The sequence below is a fragment of the Hyperolius riggenbachi genome, chromosome 4 (assembly GCF_040937935.1).
Source record: "Hyperolius riggenbachi isolate aHypRig1 chromosome 4, aHypRig1.pri, whole genome shotgun sequence".
Taxonomy (NCBI): domain Eukaryota; kingdom Metazoa; phylum Chordata; class Amphibia; order Anura; family Hyperoliidae; genus Hyperolius; species Hyperolius riggenbachi.
The window spans coordinates 249,001,666-249,022,921 of NC_090649.1; the positions used below are offsets into that span (position 1 = coordinate 249,001,666).

The 21,256-nt window shown below is 40.8% G+C and overlaps 1 protein-coding gene across 4 annotated transcripts in view; it reads right to left on the minus strand.

Annotated features, from left to right (window-relative positions):
* CEP162 (centrosomal protein 162) overlaps nucleotides 1–21,256 on the minus strand; it is a 198,636-nt gene that overhangs the window by 46,907 nt on the left and 130,473 nt on the right. For all 4 annotated transcript variants that reach the window (XR_011031455.1, XM_068281580.1, XM_068281581.1 and 1 more), the window contains 3 exons: nucleotides 17,599–17,711; nucleotides 6,498–6,603; nucleotides 3,925–4,051 (listed from right to left, as the gene is read on the minus strand). Coding sequence is in view for 3 of the 4 variants with exons in the window: in XM_068281580.1 (XP_068137681.1) it covers nucleotides 3,925–4,051; nucleotides 6,498–6,603; nucleotides 17,599–17,711 (346 nt within the window). In the remaining variant the exon portion in view is untranslated. The remainder of the gene's footprint in view (nucleotides 1–3,924; nucleotides 4,052–6,497; nucleotides 6,604–17,598; nucleotides 17,712–21,256) is intronic.

Genomic DNA, 21,256 nt, shown 5'->3' on the forward strand with positions numbered 1-21,256 from the left:
AACACATGGTGCAACATCGTGGATTTAAATTTATGCATATTGAGAAGTAACATAACGGTTTGCTGGTAAAGCTGTGCGGTGGGTGCTGGGGGATGAGAGCCTTACAGCCGTTTCGCGCAGATGCGCTTCTACGGAGGCTGCAGAGGGCGGCTATCTGCTTTCAGTTTAAATCCTAAACAGATCAGCATGCAGCCAATTGCTGCTAAAGGCATCGCCCTCCTCTCCAGCAAGGGCAGCCAATAACACGCTGGGTTACAGTTCAATCCAGCATGGGACGCATGGGAAGTAGCACTTCCTGCATATGGTGGCCTAAATAGGACAAACTTATTAGAAGTCCTTTGCAAGTCTGCATAAGGCTATCGTATCATAGATGGAGCTCAAGGCTTGCATCTAGTGACAGGAAAAATGTATAGCGGCCTGGACTTTTTACAAGGGGAAATTAAAGTGACAGTGCAGTAATATATGTAGGATTGCCAAATAGGAATACAGACTGGCAAATATAATTTACAATATGATATAATTAATTTCAAAACCCATAAAAAGTGATAAAAAGGGACCCGAGGGTCTGTGCTACATAAAATAGTGGAAGAGGTATAAAACTAAAAATGTGCTGTGATATGCGCATAATCCTGGGTAACTGGGTAAGGAGGTCAGTAATATAGCTGTTAGGACTTATTCAATAACACAAATATAATAAACATTGTAGAACAGTGCAGGGGGGAGGGGCGGGTTATTTACTGGGGTTGGGAGGGAAAAGTGGGAGGAAAGGTATGGGATCGGGGAGGGATGAGGGGAAAATAGGGGAGGGGAAAAGGGGAGGAAAATAAGGGTAGGGACATCCCCAGCATAGGAGCCAGTATTGTAAGTTGGATGTTCCTAAAGAAAACACGTAAGTACAGGATACTAAGTGTCCAGAGCAGCAACATTTTAAATTCAAGGGTCCAGGAAACATGCAAAATGTGTACTCTTATGGTGTCCTGGATACCAGTTAGGCTTGTGATCCATTTTTCTCAGGGTCTTCATGTAATGCTCTCGATCCACTAGTTCCTGATAATGTGTTTTAATGGATTGAACTGTAACCCAGCGTGGTTTTGGCCGCCCTTGGTGGAGAGGAGGCGGTGCCTTTAGCAGCAATTGGCTGCACGCTGATCTGTTTAGGATTTAAACTGACAGCAGACAGCCGCCCTCCGCAGCCTCCGTAGAAGCGCATTGGCGCGAAACGGCTGTAAGGCTCTCAACCCCCAACACCCACCGCACAGCTTTACCAGCAAACCGTTATGTTACTTCTCAATATGCATAAATTTGAATCCACGATGTTGCACCATGTGTTATGAATAAACAAGCAGTTTACAGCAGTGCTGGCATTTCTCATCTTTTTCTCTGGCTGCATATGATGTCAATCTGAGCCTGAGCACGCTGGTCTAACTGCATCGCACCGGATACCTGGTCTGCACCCCTGCAACCCTCCCTGCACACCTAGCTGCAGTGCCAGCACCTTTCTATCCTACCTTCCTTTGTGACCGTCTAAAAGAATCTTTATGTAAACAGACACACATTCAAGCCCACTTTACCAACACAACTTTATTTACACAGTTCTCTCCTAAATATTATCCCAATAGAACTGTGGACCAGTCCTGTTTTCGCAGTTAGAAATAATTAAAAATAAACAAACAAAAATAAATTATATATTATCATTATCTTAGTACTCACCAATAACCTATAAAGGCTGCATATAAAACGATACTTGAGGTTATTCTCTTTTGACTCTGTTTCTGTAATTTACTTATGAGTTTACAAATAATAGGAGCAGCCCGATTTGGAAGTTGGCAAAGCTATCTGGTCCCCAATTAGGTTTGACCCTAGTTACAATTTTCTATTGATAATTTAGAATGCCACATGCAAGTTTTTTGGCTATAGTTTTATGAATGTAATATTTAAGGAAGTACACGTTCAATAATGTATTATACATATATTTATATGAAATGTTGTTGTTACATCTGTTGCTGTGATTAAATTGTGCAGGCTTACGGACATCCTAAATTGAAATGTTTCTGGTGGTTTAATCCAAAAATTCTTATGAAGTCCCATGTGCAGGTTATAATTACAGTTAAAACTTATACCTCTTCCACGTGTCTTGGATAGATATAATCGAGGCATGGTGTGTTGTCTGTGTGCATCCTGCAATCATTTTAATCTGCCTGAGAATTATCATGATAATTCATGTTTGTTGATATAAAAAAAAAATTCTCTACCCAATATATATAGTGAAAGGAAAAATATTCATGGATTGATTTAACCCTCCAGCAGCATAAGAAAAGTTTTAATATTGTTGAATAAATAAATAGCACTTATCAACTGGAGAGACTTACAAGTCACTAAATCAGTCATATATGGGTGTGCCATTTTCAAGTGTGCACAAAGTAAGTGCAATGTATAAGCATGGAGATGTAATTTGCAGTGTTCCCCAGCCAAGTTAAAGCAAATTGGGCAACAAGATACAGGAGTATCCACGTAATCAGACCAGGAAGAGCAGAGAAAAATGTGCTGGGCTGAGCAGCATGTGAGTTTGGATTTGCAGGCTATTCCAAAGCAGTGAGAGCAGGCTTTACTAGACTAACCAACAAGGGACTGTTTGGAGTATCTGTTTGACCACTGAATCATTAAGCTGCTGAGACACCCCATGACAATAAGCCCACCTCCTGTGTGTTTTGTGCCTTAAAGAGCTGTAGTGGCAGAAGATGGTTTCACTATTGGGCATCCAGGGGCCATTTGAGACTTTCGGATGTACACTAGGAGGAAGTAGGAGTGCCAAAGTAGACTTATTCATATGCCCTGGAACTTTATTGCTGCATCCTGTTGGAACTCTGGGTGCGGTAGCTCAGGCATTGTGAAAGGTTTTGAGGGTGCGGTTGGTATCCATCTGTGCTGCATCTGCTCTGCCAGACCATCCTACAGCTTGTCCAGTCAGTCTGCTTTCAAATCCAGCCCACAGCCTGTCCAGTCAGTCTGCTCCAGCCCATAACCTGTCCAGTCATTTTGCTCCAGCCCACAGTATGTCCAGTCATTCTGCTCCAGCCCACAGCCTGTCCAATCAGTCTGCTCCGCCACTCCAGCCCACAGCCTGTCCAATCAGTCTGCTCCGCCACTCCAGCCCACAGCCAGTCCAGTCAGTCTGCTCCAGCCCACAACCTCAAAGCCTGTCCAGTCATTCTGCTCCAGCCCACAGCTTGTCCAGTCAGTCTGCTTCACCACTCCAGCCCACAGCTTGTCCAGTCAGTCTGCTCCAGCCCACAGCCTCACAGCCTGTCCAGTCAGTCTGCTCCAGCCCACAGCAAGTCCAGTGAGTCTGCTCCAGCCCACAGCCTGTCCAGTCAGTCTCCTCTAGCCCACAGCCTGTCCAGTCAGTCTGCTCCGCCACTCCAGCCCACAGCCTGTCCAATCAGTCTGCTCTGCCACTCCAGCCCACAGCCAGTCCAGTCAGTCTGCTCCAGCCCACAGCCTGTCCAGTCATTCTGCTCCGTCACTCCAGCCCACAGCCTGTCCAGTCAGTCTGCTCCAGCCCACAGCCTGTCCAGTCAGTCTGCTCCACCACTTCAGCCCACAGCTTGTCCCATTAGTCTACTCCGCCACTCCAGCCTACAGCTTGTCCAGTTAGTCTGCTCTGCAACTCCAGCCCACAGCCTCCCTTGCAGACATAGCCATACGACAGCAAGGCACAATTAGTTTTGCACTGTATTTGAAAGTACAAGGTTTGTGGCTGCAGCAGTGCAAGCAATAACAGACCAGATGTTTGCTGGAATCTGATCTAATATTTAGTGATGCAAGGTGGTAAATGCTCAATATCAGATAGATAGCACATCTACTGCTGAACATACGATATAGCAAATACATCAGTAATATATAATGAAATACAATTTGCTTTACCTGATGTGTTGGAAACTTGTGTTTTTAACAAATCACGCTCTTTTCTTATCAGCATCAGATCTACTTCCAAGGCCTGCTTCTCCTGTTTGTATCGAGTTATGTCATCAAGCAAGGTAGTCTCCCTTTTCTTTACACAAAAGAAACAAAAAAAATTTATTATGTAGGAAAAACGCATACAGATTTGTATTTTCTATAAGTGAATTTATAATAAGAAACATATAAAGCCCTCCAAATAAATCCAACTTGCAACGGTCCAAAAGGAAGGAAGAAAAAACAGCAGATAAATATTGTGGCCATAAAAATAAATCTGTAGATCAGTAACGGCATGCACCGTATGGTGATGATCATATAAGCCTTCGCCATTTCACCTTCCACCCCGGTCTGAACAGCTTGAGCAGTCAGTCTGCATAGCAACAGTTACTGGTACGTCTTGCCTTCTTTAGGACATTAAACAAAGGTGAGCTGTAGCAGAAGCAATGGTGGTTAGGCTTATTTTATCTACAATATTCTTCGCCAGGTTTGATTACCTTCCATTTGACTGCCAGATAATAATGGAGGGATACTGGAGATCACCAGGGATCTGGCAAACTAAATTAAGCAGTAGATAGAAAACTTCCGACATGGCAGATTTTCATAGCAGTGGACCAGTCTAAAAGCACAGTTGGCTGCCGGAAGCTCAAGGCCAAAAACAAATCTAAAACTGAAAGCTGCAAAATGACCCTAATAATTCTGACACTAACATTTTTAACCCTTACAGTCACCAGCCTTCGGGTCCTTTGGCACCGTGTCCATTGTGTTCTGTTGCAACAGACAATATTGATGTTCCAAATGGTACGTTCACATGGGATGCGGTGCAGTAGGTCCCATCGTAGTAACAAACGGCATGCGTTTTTGTTTTTAAATTAGGTAAACTCAATTCCACAACTTCTCATGTAAACATCACTATAGTAAATGTGCCTCCTAGGCATTTAGGAACAGTCCATGCAAGAAAGAATAGTAGATACGGTACGTTGCAAGAGGAAAATAATTGTTGCAGTCTTTAAACAGATATTTCAGTGCTGTTTTAAGTGACAAGTGTGTTGTGTGTGTTTGTGTGGTCTCAGCTGACACATTATTTTATGAAGTCTCTGAGCAGCGACTCCCTCAGTAGCCAAAGTGGAATGCAAAACATCAGCATTCCTCTTACTTTCCTTTATTTCTCTCTGCTGTAATCAAAGACCTGTAAACTATCAAAATGCAGTAAAACAATTTGCTAATATCATACAGATGGCAGACAAAGAAACCTGCGGCGATAGGCGAGCGCTGTGACTGGCGAGACTGCATGGAGATTAACCAGTAAGCACAGTTTTGCTGTACCCAGCAGTCTCTGGTCCTTAAGGGGAGTTAAACAATAGTGATATAACAAACAATGGTGTGCAGATTGCAATGTGGGGATAAATATAGCAGTCACTGAGGCCATATGCTGGTGGAGAGGAGCACACGAGGAGGTGGGCCTGCCGAATAGGCTAACAATACAATACTTAGTAGGAGAGCGGATGGACTGTGGTATTCCCTTGGATGCTACTCATTGTTAAAGTGGGTGGCCAGCTCCTCCACATGACTGCAGCCACTTGGACATCAGCCACAGATACAGTAGGTCTCAATATATATTTATTATAGCACCGGTAATGAGATATATACAACATGACACGCACACCTTGTAAATTAGATACAAAAGGAGTGTAATGATACAAAAAATGGATTGACAACACAATCAGGAGCATGCAATAATATGTAAATAGTTATAGTACATTAATTGTGCAGAGCAGTGCTCATAAAGGATGCAGCACATATAGGGCAGATACACATAAGTATGAGCAAAATGATTCAACTGATGTATGACATCAAAATCAATACATTAGGTATAATGTAATTGCCGCAATGAATATATGAGCAACTGCAAAGAGTCTCTTATAATGCGTAAAGTCCCTTTAAGACAATGCAAACTACACGGCAGAGCTGCAAATAGTAATAACACAGTGTGATGAAGGGTGGCAACTCCCTCCAAGTTTACCCAGACGGCGTTGTTTCGAACAAGGGTTCTTTTTCAATGGGCTCAAAGCAATGAGGCAACTGCTGCAGTGATGGCGGTGGAAGAGTCCTGCACTGGGAACACTAGTGGTTTTAGGCTTTGTTCACATTAGGCAACGCAGATGGCTGTGCCTTTGGAATGCAAGCGCATGTGATTGCAAGCCATCTGCGTTGCCGTGTGCTGCTGATCCCATTCATTACAGTGAATGGGATCAGCGATGTGCTTTGCCGAAAATGCGTGCAGCTGTGCGATAGCGCATTGCACTGCTGCGCCGCACGCATAGTCTGAACATCAGAAATGCTGTCTATACACTTCTAATGTTCATGCATATTGATTTTAACAGAAAATGCATCATTATTATACATATTTTTTTATTTTCTACAGATCCCACTTTTAGCTGTTTTGTGGATGCACTGTATACTATTGCATCTGTTCACCGGGTTTTTTTTTTTCACAACACAGAAATCGACACTGAGCACACTTTTGACTTAATTCAATTTACCTGAAGAGTGCGCAGCTCAGCAATGAGCTCTGTGAAGCTCTGGTCATTAAACTCAGGCCTGGAGGAAGCTTGTTGATTATTTCTTGTCGTACTGTTCAGCTTTTCTCTAAAATGAAAACATCACAAACTTGATTCGGACAGTGCCTGACTAACAACAAAAGGATTCATTGACAGAACACGAATGCAACGGTTTCGACAGGACCATTTATATGAGAAATACCTAAAATACAGGAAACACCTAAGATTTCTGAGAACTATAACTGTAGGAAAATAACACTGTAAACACTGCTTAAAGGGGCACTATGGCGAAAAATTGTAAACTTTAAAATATGTGCAAACATATACAAATAAGATGTACATTTTTTCCCAGAGTAAAATGAGCCATAAATGACTTTTCTCCTATGTTGTTGTCACTTACAGTAGGTAGTAGAAATCTAACAGAAGCGACAGGTTTTGGACTAGTCCATCTCTTCATAGGGGATTCTCATAGATTTATTTATTTTCAAAAGCACTTAGTGAATGGCAGTTGCTCTGTCCAACTGCCAAAAACCGGTGTAGCAAGCAGGGAAGCTGGCCAGCATCATTGTTTAAATCCTTTTTAGGGAATATATTTAAAAAGAATACAAGCCTTGCTGAGAATTCCCTATGAAGAGATGGACTAGTCCAAAACCTGTCACTTGTGTCAGATTTCTACTACCTACTGTAAGTGACAGCAACATAGGAGAAAAGTAATTTATGACACATTTTACTCTGGAAAAATGTACTTATTTGTTTATGTTTACACATTTTAAATTTTACAATTTTTCACCATAGTGCCCCTTTAAGGCCCACCTTTACTGGGGATTTGCTAATCGTGTGTAGGCAGTCCGCTGCAGAGCTTGTTTTTATTGGTATCCAAGATGCTTAAATGCCACTACCTGAGGCCAAATAAATAAGTCCTTTAAATTTGTCCAGATCATGTATGCCCACATTTTCTCCCACTGATTACTTTTAACCCTTAAACTGCTACAGAGGATCATTTCACATAACTCTATTTATATCTGTGCAGCTGGAGTCATGGAGTTGTGAGCAATGGGTACCTGGAGTCTGGTGGGACTACTACACCTCTTTACTAGCGCTTTACACGGAGTGTCTCTTCAAATGCGCAACCCACTCTGCAGAATGCACATATGTAGAAATAAACCTTTTTAACCTTTGTTGTAATAAAAGTGAGAATAATTGTGGTTATATTCAGAGCTCCCTCTTGTGGGTGTCTTTATAATGTGGGGAGTGCCTCCACAGTATCATTACACTGTGGAAAAGATAATACAGCTAAGCCATGATAAACGTTTGGAGGGGGGGGGGGGGGGGGGAGTTGGGATTACTACTTCTTTTATACTAGTGCTATACCCAGAGTGCCCCTTTAAATGCTTATGTGCAACCCCCTTCGCAGGTTGCACACATATAGGAATACACCTTTTTAAAATTTGATGTGGTAAAAGTGAGATTAATTGTAGTTATATTCAGAGCTCTCTCTTATGATGGTTGCGGGGTGTCTTTATAATGTGCAAAGTGCCTCCACAGTATCCTTAAACTGATGAAAAGATAATATAGCCAAGCTCTGAAACACTGGGAAAGGTGGGACTACTACACCTCTATACTAGCGCTATATGCAGAGTGCCCCTTTAAATGCTTATGTGCAACTCCTCACGCAGATTGCACACATGTAGGAATAAACCTTTCTTGACTTTTGGTGTGATTAAAGTGAGGATAATTGTGGTTTATATACAGAGCTCCCTTTTATGTTGGTGTCTTGATAACGTGAGCGGAGCAGCTTTTCGCAATTGAAACGGTTTAACAGAATAGGTTATACACTGCCTATATTCTAATCCTTTGTTTTGCTGCATATATGCACTTAAACAGAAGTTTGTATAAATGGAGGAGGGGGGGGCAGACCATTATGACTACCGGAGTTTTTATGCAAAACAATATGCTAAGAGTGGATTGCTGCTCCCTTACCACCATCAGACAAGATCACTAATTGATTGGGCAGGAACAGGAAACCCACAGTCCCACTGTGGATAGTCTGATCAGTATAAAATAATCATTGGGACCGGTAGGACACTTGGCTTGTACATATAGCCGTGAGCCTATGCTACATAATTTGATATGAATGCATTTTAATTGTTTGGTCAACAGAAGAAAAAAAAGCTTGATGCACACCTTATGATTACTTGCTACTCAAAAAAAAAAATGATTTCAAAAAGACCTCCGGATAGAGCAAAAGCCATATACAGTGCAACAAGGTCAATAATCGATCCAGGTGCACTCGTCATTAACGCCAACCCTTTAATTTAATTTCGCCCACAGGGCTTTCTCAAGACCGTATATGGTCTAATTGATTGTCATGTGCCTTATAAGCATTATCAGGGTAGGGTAGATATAGAAAAAGGGACGGGAAGAGAACCGGGAGCCCAATCTAGTGTAGCATTGCGAGTTAAAGTTGGGATAAAATAGAATTCTTAGGGGTTTATACTCACAAAATTAGGTTGCAAACCGAGCAACCAATCAATGGACATGCGAGGAAGTACCGTCCTCGCTCGGCCTTGTTTATCGGTGGTCGCAGCTCCTTAAAAGGTTCCACTTGCTAGGAATGGTGACCCTGAGTAGGGGTGATTTGTCAGTAGAGTTGGAGTGGAGGCGCCCAGAGTAAAACGTAGCTTATAAGGTTAAACAGTACTGTTTGATGATATGTATAAGTATATAAATAATAGAAGGTCCTACCTTAAAAAGTAGTCCGTTCACTTGTTAAAACAATAAACGTTTTTATTAGGCACTTTCTGAAAGTCTTTCAGAAAGTGCCTAATAAAAACGTTTATTGTTTTAACAAGTGAACGGACTACTTTTTAAGGTAGGACCTTTTATTATTTATATACTTATACATATCATCAAACAGTACTGTTTAACCTTATAAGCTACGTTTACTCTGGGCGCCTCCACCAACTCTACTGATAAGCATTATGCTGTTTTTTATTCATTGCAGATTGCATCATGGTTTTACTCTGAGAAAATGAAATTAAAGTGTTGGCGTTTAGGACGAGTGCTCCTGGATCCATTATTCTCCTGTTGCATTGTATTTTAATAGTTTGTTGCATCTTATGCATTACTGCACTTTATAATTGCCCCCTGATGAAGCCCCCAGAGTTTATGAGGGTGAAACATGTTGAGCTAGGTATTGTATGAAGGGAACAGAGGTGCCAAAAGAATAAAATCCCCAATTTTTTTTAAAAAAAAAAACACAAATAAAGAGGAGGTAGTGGTGGACTTACCTCCTCAAGCAGACAAACAAACTGTCGATTTCAACAGTGAAAAGTTTTATTTATACACTCCAAGACATTGAGCAACGCATTTCACACGCGTAACCCAACCAACAGCTGCAGATCAGTGTAACACTAAGCACCTGTGTTACACTGATCTGCAGCTGTTGTATACTCCATTTTTTACTGCCTGATGAAGCAGGGTTACACCTGTGAAACGCGTTGTACAATTTCTTGGAGTATATAAATAAAACGTTTCACTGTTGAAATCGACAGTTTGTTTGTCTGCTTGAGGAGGTAAGTCCACCACTACCTCATCTTTATTTAGGTTTTTAAAATGTTTAAGTGGATTTTATTCTTTTGGCGACTTTGTTCCCTTCATACAATATCTGAGTCCACCCTTGGTGGAGGGGTGTAACCGCTTTCTTTCCTCATCTACAGAGAGCAACTTCTTAATCCTGGGTGGGGACAGGTTTAATCTCCCCACCTGCTGTTACAATGGTTACCTTTGTGGTGACACTGCTTTGTGAGTATACTGCATTTACTCTAAACATTTATCATTTGTTAAGATTTACAACACTATATTTGGCTCTCGGCATCCTGTTTTTTACATGTTGAGCTAGGTGGAGGGTGGTGATTGTGTGTTATTTATATGCATTCTGTTTAGAGAGGTTAAGAGAGGACCAACAGCCATATAATATAGCGGAGCTATAGGCTACTAATAGGGTGTTTAGAATTGTGATCTTTCACCTCTTTTCCATGTCAAAAAGTTGCACAAGCAGTACAGTCAATATCTGTTTTAGTGATGCAATAAAAGTTTAATTTCATCCTGAAAATCATCCCAAAACAAGCATACATAATTGTGTTTTCTACCTGGAGTCAAAGTCAGAGTCTGAAAAATGTACCAACTACAGATATATTTAAATTGTGATGAAGAAATACAAAAATGAGGGGTCATCAAGAGAGCAGCGTCCATTTCAACAAATATGGAACCATTTTATTTATTTTAGATGTACGGTTTTCTTTGATTATTTTTATACATGATCACCTCCTTTTCAAGCAGTTACTACATCTTTTTACTAGCTTTTCAATCCCTTTGTTGTAGTAGCATAACACTCTTTACCTATGGTTTAGAGGAATTAAAGGGAACCTGAAGCGAGGAAAATTATTTAAAATAAACACATGATGTACCTGCAAATGAATATTACATACTAACCTCACAGTCAGTTCCTCTCAGAAGCTCACAATTTTCTTCTTACAGTGATCCCTTCCAGTTCTGACAATATTTTGTCAGAACTGAAATATACCAGTTGCTGTCCGTTATATATCAGCAGCTGTCAGTTACAACTGAATGTGCAAGGTAATGCCTATGTTTCACGATGGCTCAAGTGGGCAATATTACAGTTTAACAGTGTGCTGACCAGGAAGCTGTTATGGGGTAATGGCCATTTTTAAAATGGAGGATGGAGAAATAAATTGATCACACTGGACAAATGGGACTCAGGAGAGCAGAAAGAGATTGAGTAGTAGACTACATGGGAGGTAAGTATGACCTGTGTATGGTTATTTTGACTTTTTATTTTCAGTTCAGGTTCTTTTTAGGGTTCGTGCTGCTGAACAAACAGTTACTGGCATTCTGCAGTATCATAACAAGCGGTGCAGGGAGAGAAGAGGTTAACTTGGCAAGTTAAATTACACTTGCGTGGAATATGAAAGCAAGAGGCTGTTTTATGGATTACCCTTGTATTACGCAAACTGACATTTATACATAAATGTTTAATTATGGTATATGGTACATTGCAAAAAGTGTTTTCATTTCATCTGAGCTGTAATAGATTTAGACAGGATCACTTGATAGCAACTCTGGTAACTACTGTCAGCTCATATTCCACATCAGTTTCAGTGTGTAAAGAATTTGTAATAGAAGAGGTTGTCCCTCATTTAACCCCTTGACCACTGAAGTGTTTTTCCCAGTTAGGGCCAGAGCAATTTTCACCTTTCAGCCATCCTCCCTTTCTGTCAATAACTTAATCACAACCAAATATCTATATATTGTTTTTTTTTGCCACCAATTAGGCTTTCTTTGGCTGGTACATTATGCTCAGAATTATTTTATTGTAAATGCATTTTAATGGGAATAATAGGAAGAAAATTTAAAAAATGCATTATTTCTCAGTTTTCGGCCATTATAGTTATAAAATAAAATGGTGTACTGTGGATAAAATCCTTACATTTTATTTACCCATTTATCCCAGTTATTGCAACTTTTAAAATAGTACAATGTATGATGCCAATATTTTATTTGGAAATAAAGGTGCATTTTTTTCAGTTTTGCATTCATCACTAATTACAAAAATTAACAATGATATACCCTCTTGACATACATAATAAAAAAAAGTTAATTCCCCAAGGTAACTTTTTTTTCTTAATTGTCTTTTTTTATGCAAAAAATGTATTTGGGTACTATGGGAGTGTGTGGGAGGGAAGGAGTTAATTTTAAATGTAAGTGTGGGTCTTTTTATTAAAATGAATGTATGTAGGTGTAATTTTACTATTTGGTCACAAAATGTCCTTGCGCATTATTTCCTATTAGTGTACTATAAGTACGCAAACAGGAAGAAATGCATGGACGTGTTACTTCCTTAGTTACATTGACGCAGACATCTCATTGATGCCGATGATCATTAACACAGGGACTTAGATCAATTAATGGAAACTGCGTTCCAATTCACTGATCTCCCTACTAACCAGCGATGAAGAATGAGCATGGGAGACAGTGGGAAGCACGCACAGCGGCAATGTGGCGGGAGGCATATATTTACGCCCTTGGAACGGAAAAAATCCTCCCATGAGCCGTAGATATACTGCCTAAAAACAGCAAGTGGTTAAACTGTGCATCACTCTGACAAGTACCCCAAGTTGTCTGCTCATTCTGGCCAAACATAGGAGCCACCATGACCCCCTCCCCCCACAAGTGTGGTCAGGCTAACAACACCTGCTCTGGAGGGACACCCCCCCCCCCCCTGTCTTGGACAGAGTGCAAGAGGCTGGGGTCCGCTACAGCTCTGAAACCTTCAGCTGTTGGGACTGCTCCCCCTATAGTTACTTCTCTGGCCACACACAGGTAGATTGATTTGGCATATATCTGTCATATATCTGTCAGATTGGCAGAATACCAAACATGCAGGTGACCACTGTAGTAAATGGCCATACATGTGTGCTATGAATATCCTGTTTTGTATCCAGTACTGATTGGATGCTTGAATCAAGTGTGCAGTGAATCCTTCACTATTGACTTCAGAGAGATCAAATCTGCCAGGTTTCGAACTAAAAAAAAATCACTAGGTGTGTGGCAACCTTAACCCATCTGTGCCACTGGTACATCTGGTTGATCTAAAGATATGTTCCCATGCTATATTGAACTCAGCTGAGGCAGCCGTTCAGGGCCATCTCGGCTGAGAATGTTTGTGTATAGGTGTCTTTCTAACACGCTGCATCATTAAATGACAACAAACCATGAGCGTATTGTTCCACACCTTACCCATAGAAAGCTGTACTGACTTCCCCCTCCCCTCTCGAGAGCAGTAATTCTGTTCCCGCCTTTGTTAGTAGCCGGCAAAGTGAACCTTTTTAAAATGACTATATATATATATATATATATATATATATATATATATATATATATATATATATATATATATATATATATATATATATATATTTAACCAAGCAATTATATACATTTAATTAACCAACAATATGTATAATTATCCACAAGCTATTGCAAATAGTCTCTTAGGCATTTACTCATGAGTGCACCATGCCATGTACTGTATCTATAAATACTCAAAAGCTTAGTCAGTCAAGTGGATAAGCAGTATCGGTTGAGTATCTTTTCCTAAGTGTAGTATTTAGTTTTTTCCTCAAAAGTATAAACAATACAGTATACGAGATATATTTCAGCCTGGTACAATTCTGAGTTCTGACGAGTATTATAAAATTTTCCCATCTACCTGCACAATATAATTAGGTATTTAAGTTTTCTATTGGTTTAGTTAACTGGTGCTACAGTATAACCTTCTCTCTGGTCCGTAGTGAATATTAGGAAGTACTGTAGGATGAAAAAGTTACTGCGAGTTAAACGTTCTAAAAGACTGTATGCACTTACTTAATTGAAATAGTATTAATATACTGAACTTTGCTTTCTAGCTGAGTTATTGTCTCTTAACTCTGTGCCTTTTCACCTTTTTGTGTGTGATTACATTACTGTACACTTTATTTTGCAAAATGCGATAAACATGCTAAAACATTTACTGAAAAAGAAACAGCATCATTTGCAACAGCAAATCTCTCATCAAAAAATATGATCAGATCTGTCATAAAAACAAGTACAGGGGGGACCATCCAGATGCTCCCCCCTACTGAGGTAGGTTACTTTTTTTTAGCCTCACTACAGGTACCCTGGTAAGTGGTGGGGTTCTTTCTGGCCGTAGTAGCAGCTTGCCTCAGCAGCTGGTGCATGTACAATACATCTACCAGTGGTACTTAAGGACAGCTCCACCACACAAACCCTCTTCTCCCCATCGCACAGAAGCACCACTCAGGCAAAAGAGCTACTATTTTCCTGAGAAATGCTCTTAACATTTGACCATCACACCAGTGAAGGTGGCAATTGGATTTGCCAGTAATGTTCATGTGATGGCCACGTGACCAGTAGATCACACTCTTGAGATACTTGGCACCTAGAATAGGATACATCCCCGGACAGTCTATTATCCAAACATTCTCATGGCTAATGTAGACAAAGAGGTTGAAAGTGCTTTAGAAGATGGGAATATCAAAACAAAAGGAGTATCCATGTTTTATTTGTTGAATGCATGTTGGAGAAACTGTAATTAACCAAATAGCAGCTTCAAGCGAAATGCTGAATTTTAAAGCTGCTTGTGCAGTGACAGCCTCTGTCGGCAATATTTACTTGTTCCGGACGGCTTCTTCTCTTTCTCCACCGGCGGCACTGAACTTCCGGTAGGTCTTCCATCACCCCTCTTCCACCACTGGGTGGCGCTGTAACGTTGACATGGTCTTCTGGATCCCGATAACACGTCATATCATGTGATCGGAACAGAGAAGATGTGTCCGGAATATGTCGCCACAGCGGTGGAGGAAGAAGATGCTGATCCAGCCGTCTGGACAGGTATGTATGAAAGCTCCATGCCACAAACCCCTACTCTGCCGAGCTTGCAAGGTTGGGGAAGGCACAAATCCCCAGTGGTAGGAAAAATGTGGCCCTGAAGCCAAATAAAGTTTTACTTTATTTGGCCACTAAAGGGTTAAATGAGAAATCTTTTGCACTGGTAATTGGTACATTGCAGTATAACATTCTCTCTGGTCCATAGTGAATATTAGGAAGTGACCTAAGATTTTAAACTTGAAGAAAAAGTTTTCATGGTATTAGTGTAATGGCAATGATCAATGTCTTGCCTGGTCTACAGTTAGTTATATCACATCTAAAGAAGACAAATTACTGTCTCTTATATTAGAATGATTACTATTGCATTTGAATTACAAACAAAGTAATTTACTGAAAAACTAGTAAACAGAATTTTGTCTGTATAAAAAGGTCAAGGATTTCCACGTGAAACCTTAATATCTTGAAATTAAAGACATTTGCTAATATGTGGGGTGCAGATAAAGTCAAACTGGTTAATAATGTTCTGCTAAAGATTTTAAAAACAGAATGCACTTCTAAATGTTGTTTGTACGAATATGCTTCCGGACGGTTTCACGCTGCTAACCGGCGTTAATAAAGCGGTGCAATGAACAAATTGCACCACAACGCTAAAAATAGCCTTCGAGGATCACTGCAACAATGTGAGGCAATGCTCTTCTGGCTGCAAGCCAAGCAGGAAGTGAAGCTCTCCTGTGCTCACTTCCTGTGGCCGAAATTTGAATTGCGCGGAAGTGAATTGAAAAAAAATATGCTTTTGCGCCACAACGTGAACGCCAAAAGACATAAAAAAAACTGGGTCACCATAGACTTACATAACTTCCGGTTCGCCGTACATTGCCGCAAATCAGGCACTTCCGCAGATCACGCCGCAATGCGCATGGTATAAAATGCCTCAGAATAGAGTAATGCAACGCGCCAGTGTGAAAGTGGCCTCACTATTTGTGATGCAGTATTTGCAAGGAATATTAAATTACTGCAACTCCCTCCTCAGTGGCCTGTCTGCTAGCCATCTGGCTTCACTCCAGTCCATGATGAAGTCTGCAGCGCGACTTCCCAAAAACTAACCCGCTCTCTTGAAGTCCGTCCATTTGCTGCCTATCCGACAAAATATAAAATTCAAGACCATCTCACCTAGATCACGCTCTACAGTCTTGTACCTCCCTGCTTAACTACTCGTCTCCAGATACTGTCCTGCACAAAATTCCTGCTCTACTAGGAATAGAAATAGCAGATGTTACTAAACCTTTTACTGTATATACTTGAAGATAAGCCAACAACTTAGGACCAAAAAGGTGACCCAAAAATGTGTGTGTCTGAGGGGGTTAACTTATCGTCAGGTTAGGTGTGCAGAACTCCAGAAACAGTGCGCACAGTGGAAGCGTATCTAAAGTTCTCCTCAATCCTGGCAGCCATCTTCCCGTCTCCCTTGCAGCTCTGTACTATCTTGTATATGCAAACTGCGCCTGCCCGTTATAGCTATCTAAAAAAGGGGTAAACCTTGGTGACATAAAGTAGTAAATGATATACTGCCCAAATATGCAATTTTAAAAGTACATATGACCCAACACACGAGTATGCGCTATCAAAAGGAGTCCAGCAATAGACAATGTGAAATGATGTATGTCAGCGCTCCTCTTCTTCAGACTCTTTAATCTATAAAACACAAACAAATACACTGCACATAGTGCATTACTGCCAGTCAATAGATCCCAGACTTTGTGAACCCTTGCAAAAAACACCAGGTGCGTCTGACGTCACGGGATGCGGAAGTGCTAGCCAGCCGCATTGACCATACGGAAATCGTGAGCGGACACGCCGAGGGGGAACTACGGGACGCCAATTCCACCCGGAGAGGAGTGTCACCACTGGGCCTTTGAGCCCGATACGCCTAAAAATCACTTTGCTACGTAAGTGCGCTCTACAGGCGCAGGCTGAAGTGTATTGATTTTATGTGTTACACTATGAGAATTTCTATTTGTGTCTTACAAGCTTGATCTGGATTAAAGATTCTGAATTTTATTGGAGAGCTGTTTGCCTGGTTCATACACCAAAACGCTAGATCCACCTGTTGTCTGAGGTGGCAACCATCTGGTGAGCAGTTTGGCATCATTCACTGGGCTTGGCACGGAGGCACCACTTGTCACCCCGGGTGTTTTTTGCAAGGGTTCACAAAGTCTGGGATCTATTGACTGGCAGTAATGCACTATGTGCAGTGTATTTGTTTGTGTTTTATAGATTAAAGAGTCTTAAGAAGAGGAGCGCTGACATACATCATTTCACAGCTCTGTACTATCGGTTATGGGTCCAGAATTGTCATGACATCTCCTTTGCATACTGAGAACTGAAGAAGTCGCTCAATAAGTGATATAATGTCTTCTAGAATTTAAACTAACTTGTATCAAACTGAAGCTTCTTTATTTTATCTTGAAATAAGCAATGACCTGGATAACTGAGAACGTTCACAGAAAAACTAAATCCAATGCACAGTATGTGCAAAGCCTATACCCCAGATGTTATACAAACTAGTCTGAAAAACACATCGGTTAATGAGAAACGATCAGAAACACATTTTTACCTTAATGCAATTAGGTCGGCCTTCAGCAACTCATTTTCCTTAAACATATGCTCTTCGTTTTGTTTGTTTTTAAAGTGAAGCTCTTTAACTTGCCGATATAATCTTTCATTTTCCTGGAAACATGCAGGGTACAGTTAATGTTAGGACAAAAAGTTAACATTTATTAAATGCTACCATGAATCAAACATATTTTTTAGCAACCCCATGCTGTCTACAGGCATTAGACTAGTACTAGTATCTCTTTTAAGTAGACCTGAAGTGACACGTGACATGATGAAATAAACATAGGTAAGTATAGTACTAGTCCAGTGGTCTGTAAACTCATTCATCAAAATTTATTTTCAAGAACCTTGTGCAACCTGTTTTGACTCTTATTTCCTACCCGATTGAGAGGAATCCACCAGACACTGATTTATATGAGAATATCAAGAATTTATTTGTGACCGAAACAAACGGTCAAAGTGGTAAGTATCAAACCCAAGAAATTAATTCACAATATATCTATTTTTTTATACTACATATATCAACTTTATCTTCCTTTCTTCACAGCCAGTGCACCGGTAAACCTGAAGAAGAAAGTTCAAGTTAAATTACTCTTACAAGTAAATACTATACATTTCTTGTATCCTTCACATTCACTAACTATCATGCACTTCATATATACCATGGTATTATAACCTTTTCAGCTGAAGACTTGGATAGGGATAGGTCTACTGAGCAATTTTAGTTCTAAAGAGTTTCTGTGCCTTGCTATAAAGTCTAACCTATATTGCTCAGCAAAACCCTTTTGATCTCTTGTTTATGGTATCCAAGCAACTTTCTCCCTTTGTAGCAGGGCTGTGGAGTCGGTCCAAAAATCCACCGACTCCGACTCCTCAGTTTAGGATTCCACCGACTCCGACTCCACGACTCCGACTTCTCTAATTTGCATATTACAATTTTGTTGATTAAAAGTATGTAACATGAAATTTGTCTCTTAACTGCCAACGCTTAGGAATTTTACAAGACAACTGAAGTGAGAAGGATATGTAGACTACTATATTTATTCCCTTTGGACTAAAACTAGTCCTTGGTAAGAGTACTTGTAAAAGGTACAAACCGGAACAAAGAACATCTATCAGGCCCTAGGCAATGTAAGTGTGGGTACATGTAAGGGTGATGTGCAGGTACTCTGCAAGGGAATGAGGAGATTGTAAACAGACAACACCTCTGTGTTCAATGTGCACAGCATTCTCAGTGTATTCCCTGCAGCTCTGTGGGGAGTGCATATGTAGAGTATAGTACTACTGTGTAACAAAGTAAACCTGAGACAGATGAAATTAAAGTTTTATACATACCTGGGGCTTCCTCCAGCCGCCTTCAGGATAATCAGTCCCTTGTTGTCCTCCTCCACCACCTGGATCTTCTGCTATGAGTCCAGGTACTTGAGCCAGTCAGGCGTAGTGCGCATGCACACACTCCGCCGCCAGGAGCATACTACACCTGTGCAGCACTATTGCACAGGTGCAGAATGTTCCTGGCTGTGGGAGCGGCATGCGGCCGGACAGCGCTGACTGGCTGAATTACCAGGACTCATAGCAGAAGATCCGGGTGGTGGAGGACAGCGAGGGACTGATTAGCCTGAAGGGGGCTGGAGGAAGCCCCAGGTATGTATAAAACTTTACTTTTCATCCGTCTCAGTTACCCTTTAATTTGTAGTCACCAAACTAAATTTTATTAACATATCACATTATTTGATTTCATCAGCAAAGGTTATTTATACATTCATTTATACATTTTATATATTTTATATACATTTATTCATATTATACATTCATTTATACATTTGCATAAATCAGCATCAATGCAGAATTATTTCTATCTCGTTGACCATCTCTATTAGTGACACAGCTACACATCAGGCTTTATTCTTACAGCATAGATGTTATTTAGTATATATTAGAGATTCCTGTGTACACATCATATATACAGTCACAATCAGATATGTATATCTGACCTTAAAAATACGGGGACTGCTTTATTGAAGCAGCACAAGTAACTAATTTTGATTGGTTTATTTCATTTTTGTGGACTAAGCACAGCTATTACTGTATATATACTGTATATATACATTATTTTTAATGACTATTATCTGAGAAATAGAACATTTTATCATATTTTCTATTTTAATTACAGTTACAAATTCATTAGGAGTCGGAGTCGGTGCATTTTTTCGGTGCATTTTTTCGACTCCAGGCACCCAAAATTGCCCGACTTCCTGACTCCGACTCCACAGCCCTGCTTTGTAGCTATGGAATATCTCAGATTCCTTATTTTACAACTGCATTCCTATTTTGGAGATTCTGTAGGAATTATGGACATGAAAACAACAACTAACAAAAATAAACACAAAATAAATAAAATAAACAAATAAAATAATGAAATAAATACATTAGAGATCAATTATATCAATGTTCAGGTGACTAAGGACTCCTCCTTTCTTTTCTTATATTCCACTTAAGATGGATTTCTAAAGAAGTGAGTATGATCACTGGGTTTTACACAAATAGTTGACTTCTTCTCTTTCTTAGCTGCCGTTCTCCGTTCACTGTACTTTCTTTTCTTTAACAGGGTTCGAGGCGACTCAGCTACGCAATCTCTCTTCTCTCACAGGAGTTGCATTTTAACAGAGCATCTATGCAAGTATATCAGCCCTACTGTCTGGCTAATACTAGTATGCGATCAAAGGTATGATAATACAAAACAGGAAAAGTGTCCCACAAACAAAATAACAGTTGGTGGCTGAGCTATACATCAAATGGGGGTGGCAAGGAAGGCAATAAATCTTCTGGCAACATAGTTCAAGATTTACTGGGCTATAACCTAGACACAGTCCTAGTTCCTCAGACATCGACAGCACGGTGGTGTAGTGGTTAGCGCTCTTGCCTTGCAACGCTGGGTCCCCGGTTCGAATCCCAGCCAGGTCAACATCTGCAAGGAGTTTGTATGTTCTCCCCGTGTCTGCGTGGGTTTCCTCTGGGTACTCCGGTTTCCTCCCACATCCCAAAAACATACAGATAAGTTAATTGGCTTCCCCAAAATTGTCCCTAGACTACATTACATACACTACACAATATATACATGAACATAGGACTATGTTAGGGATTCGATTGTGAGCCCATGAGGGACAGTCAAGTGACAAGACAATATACTCTGTACAGCGCTGCGGAAGATGTTGGCGCTATATAAATACTTAACCCTCCTGGCGGTTTGCTAAAAAATCGCCAGGGGGCAGCAAATCTTTTTTTTTTTTTTTTTTTTTTAATTTTTCATGTAGCGAGACAAAGTCTCGCTACATGATAGCCGCTGCTCAGCGGCATCCCCCCAGCCCCTCCGATCGCCGCCGGCGATCAGGAGATCCCGTTCAAAGAACGGGATCTCCTGGAGGGCTTCCCCCGTCGCCATGGCGACGGGGCGGGATGACGTCACCGACGTCGTGACGTCAAAGGGGATTCCTATCCACCCCATAGAGCTGCCTGGCACTGATTGGCCAGGCAGCGCACGGGGTCTGGGGGGGCGGCAGATTTACTGGGCTATAACCTAGACACAGTCCTAGTTCCTCAGACATCGACAGCACGGTGGTGTAGTGGTTAGCGCTCTTGCCTTGCAACGCTGGGTC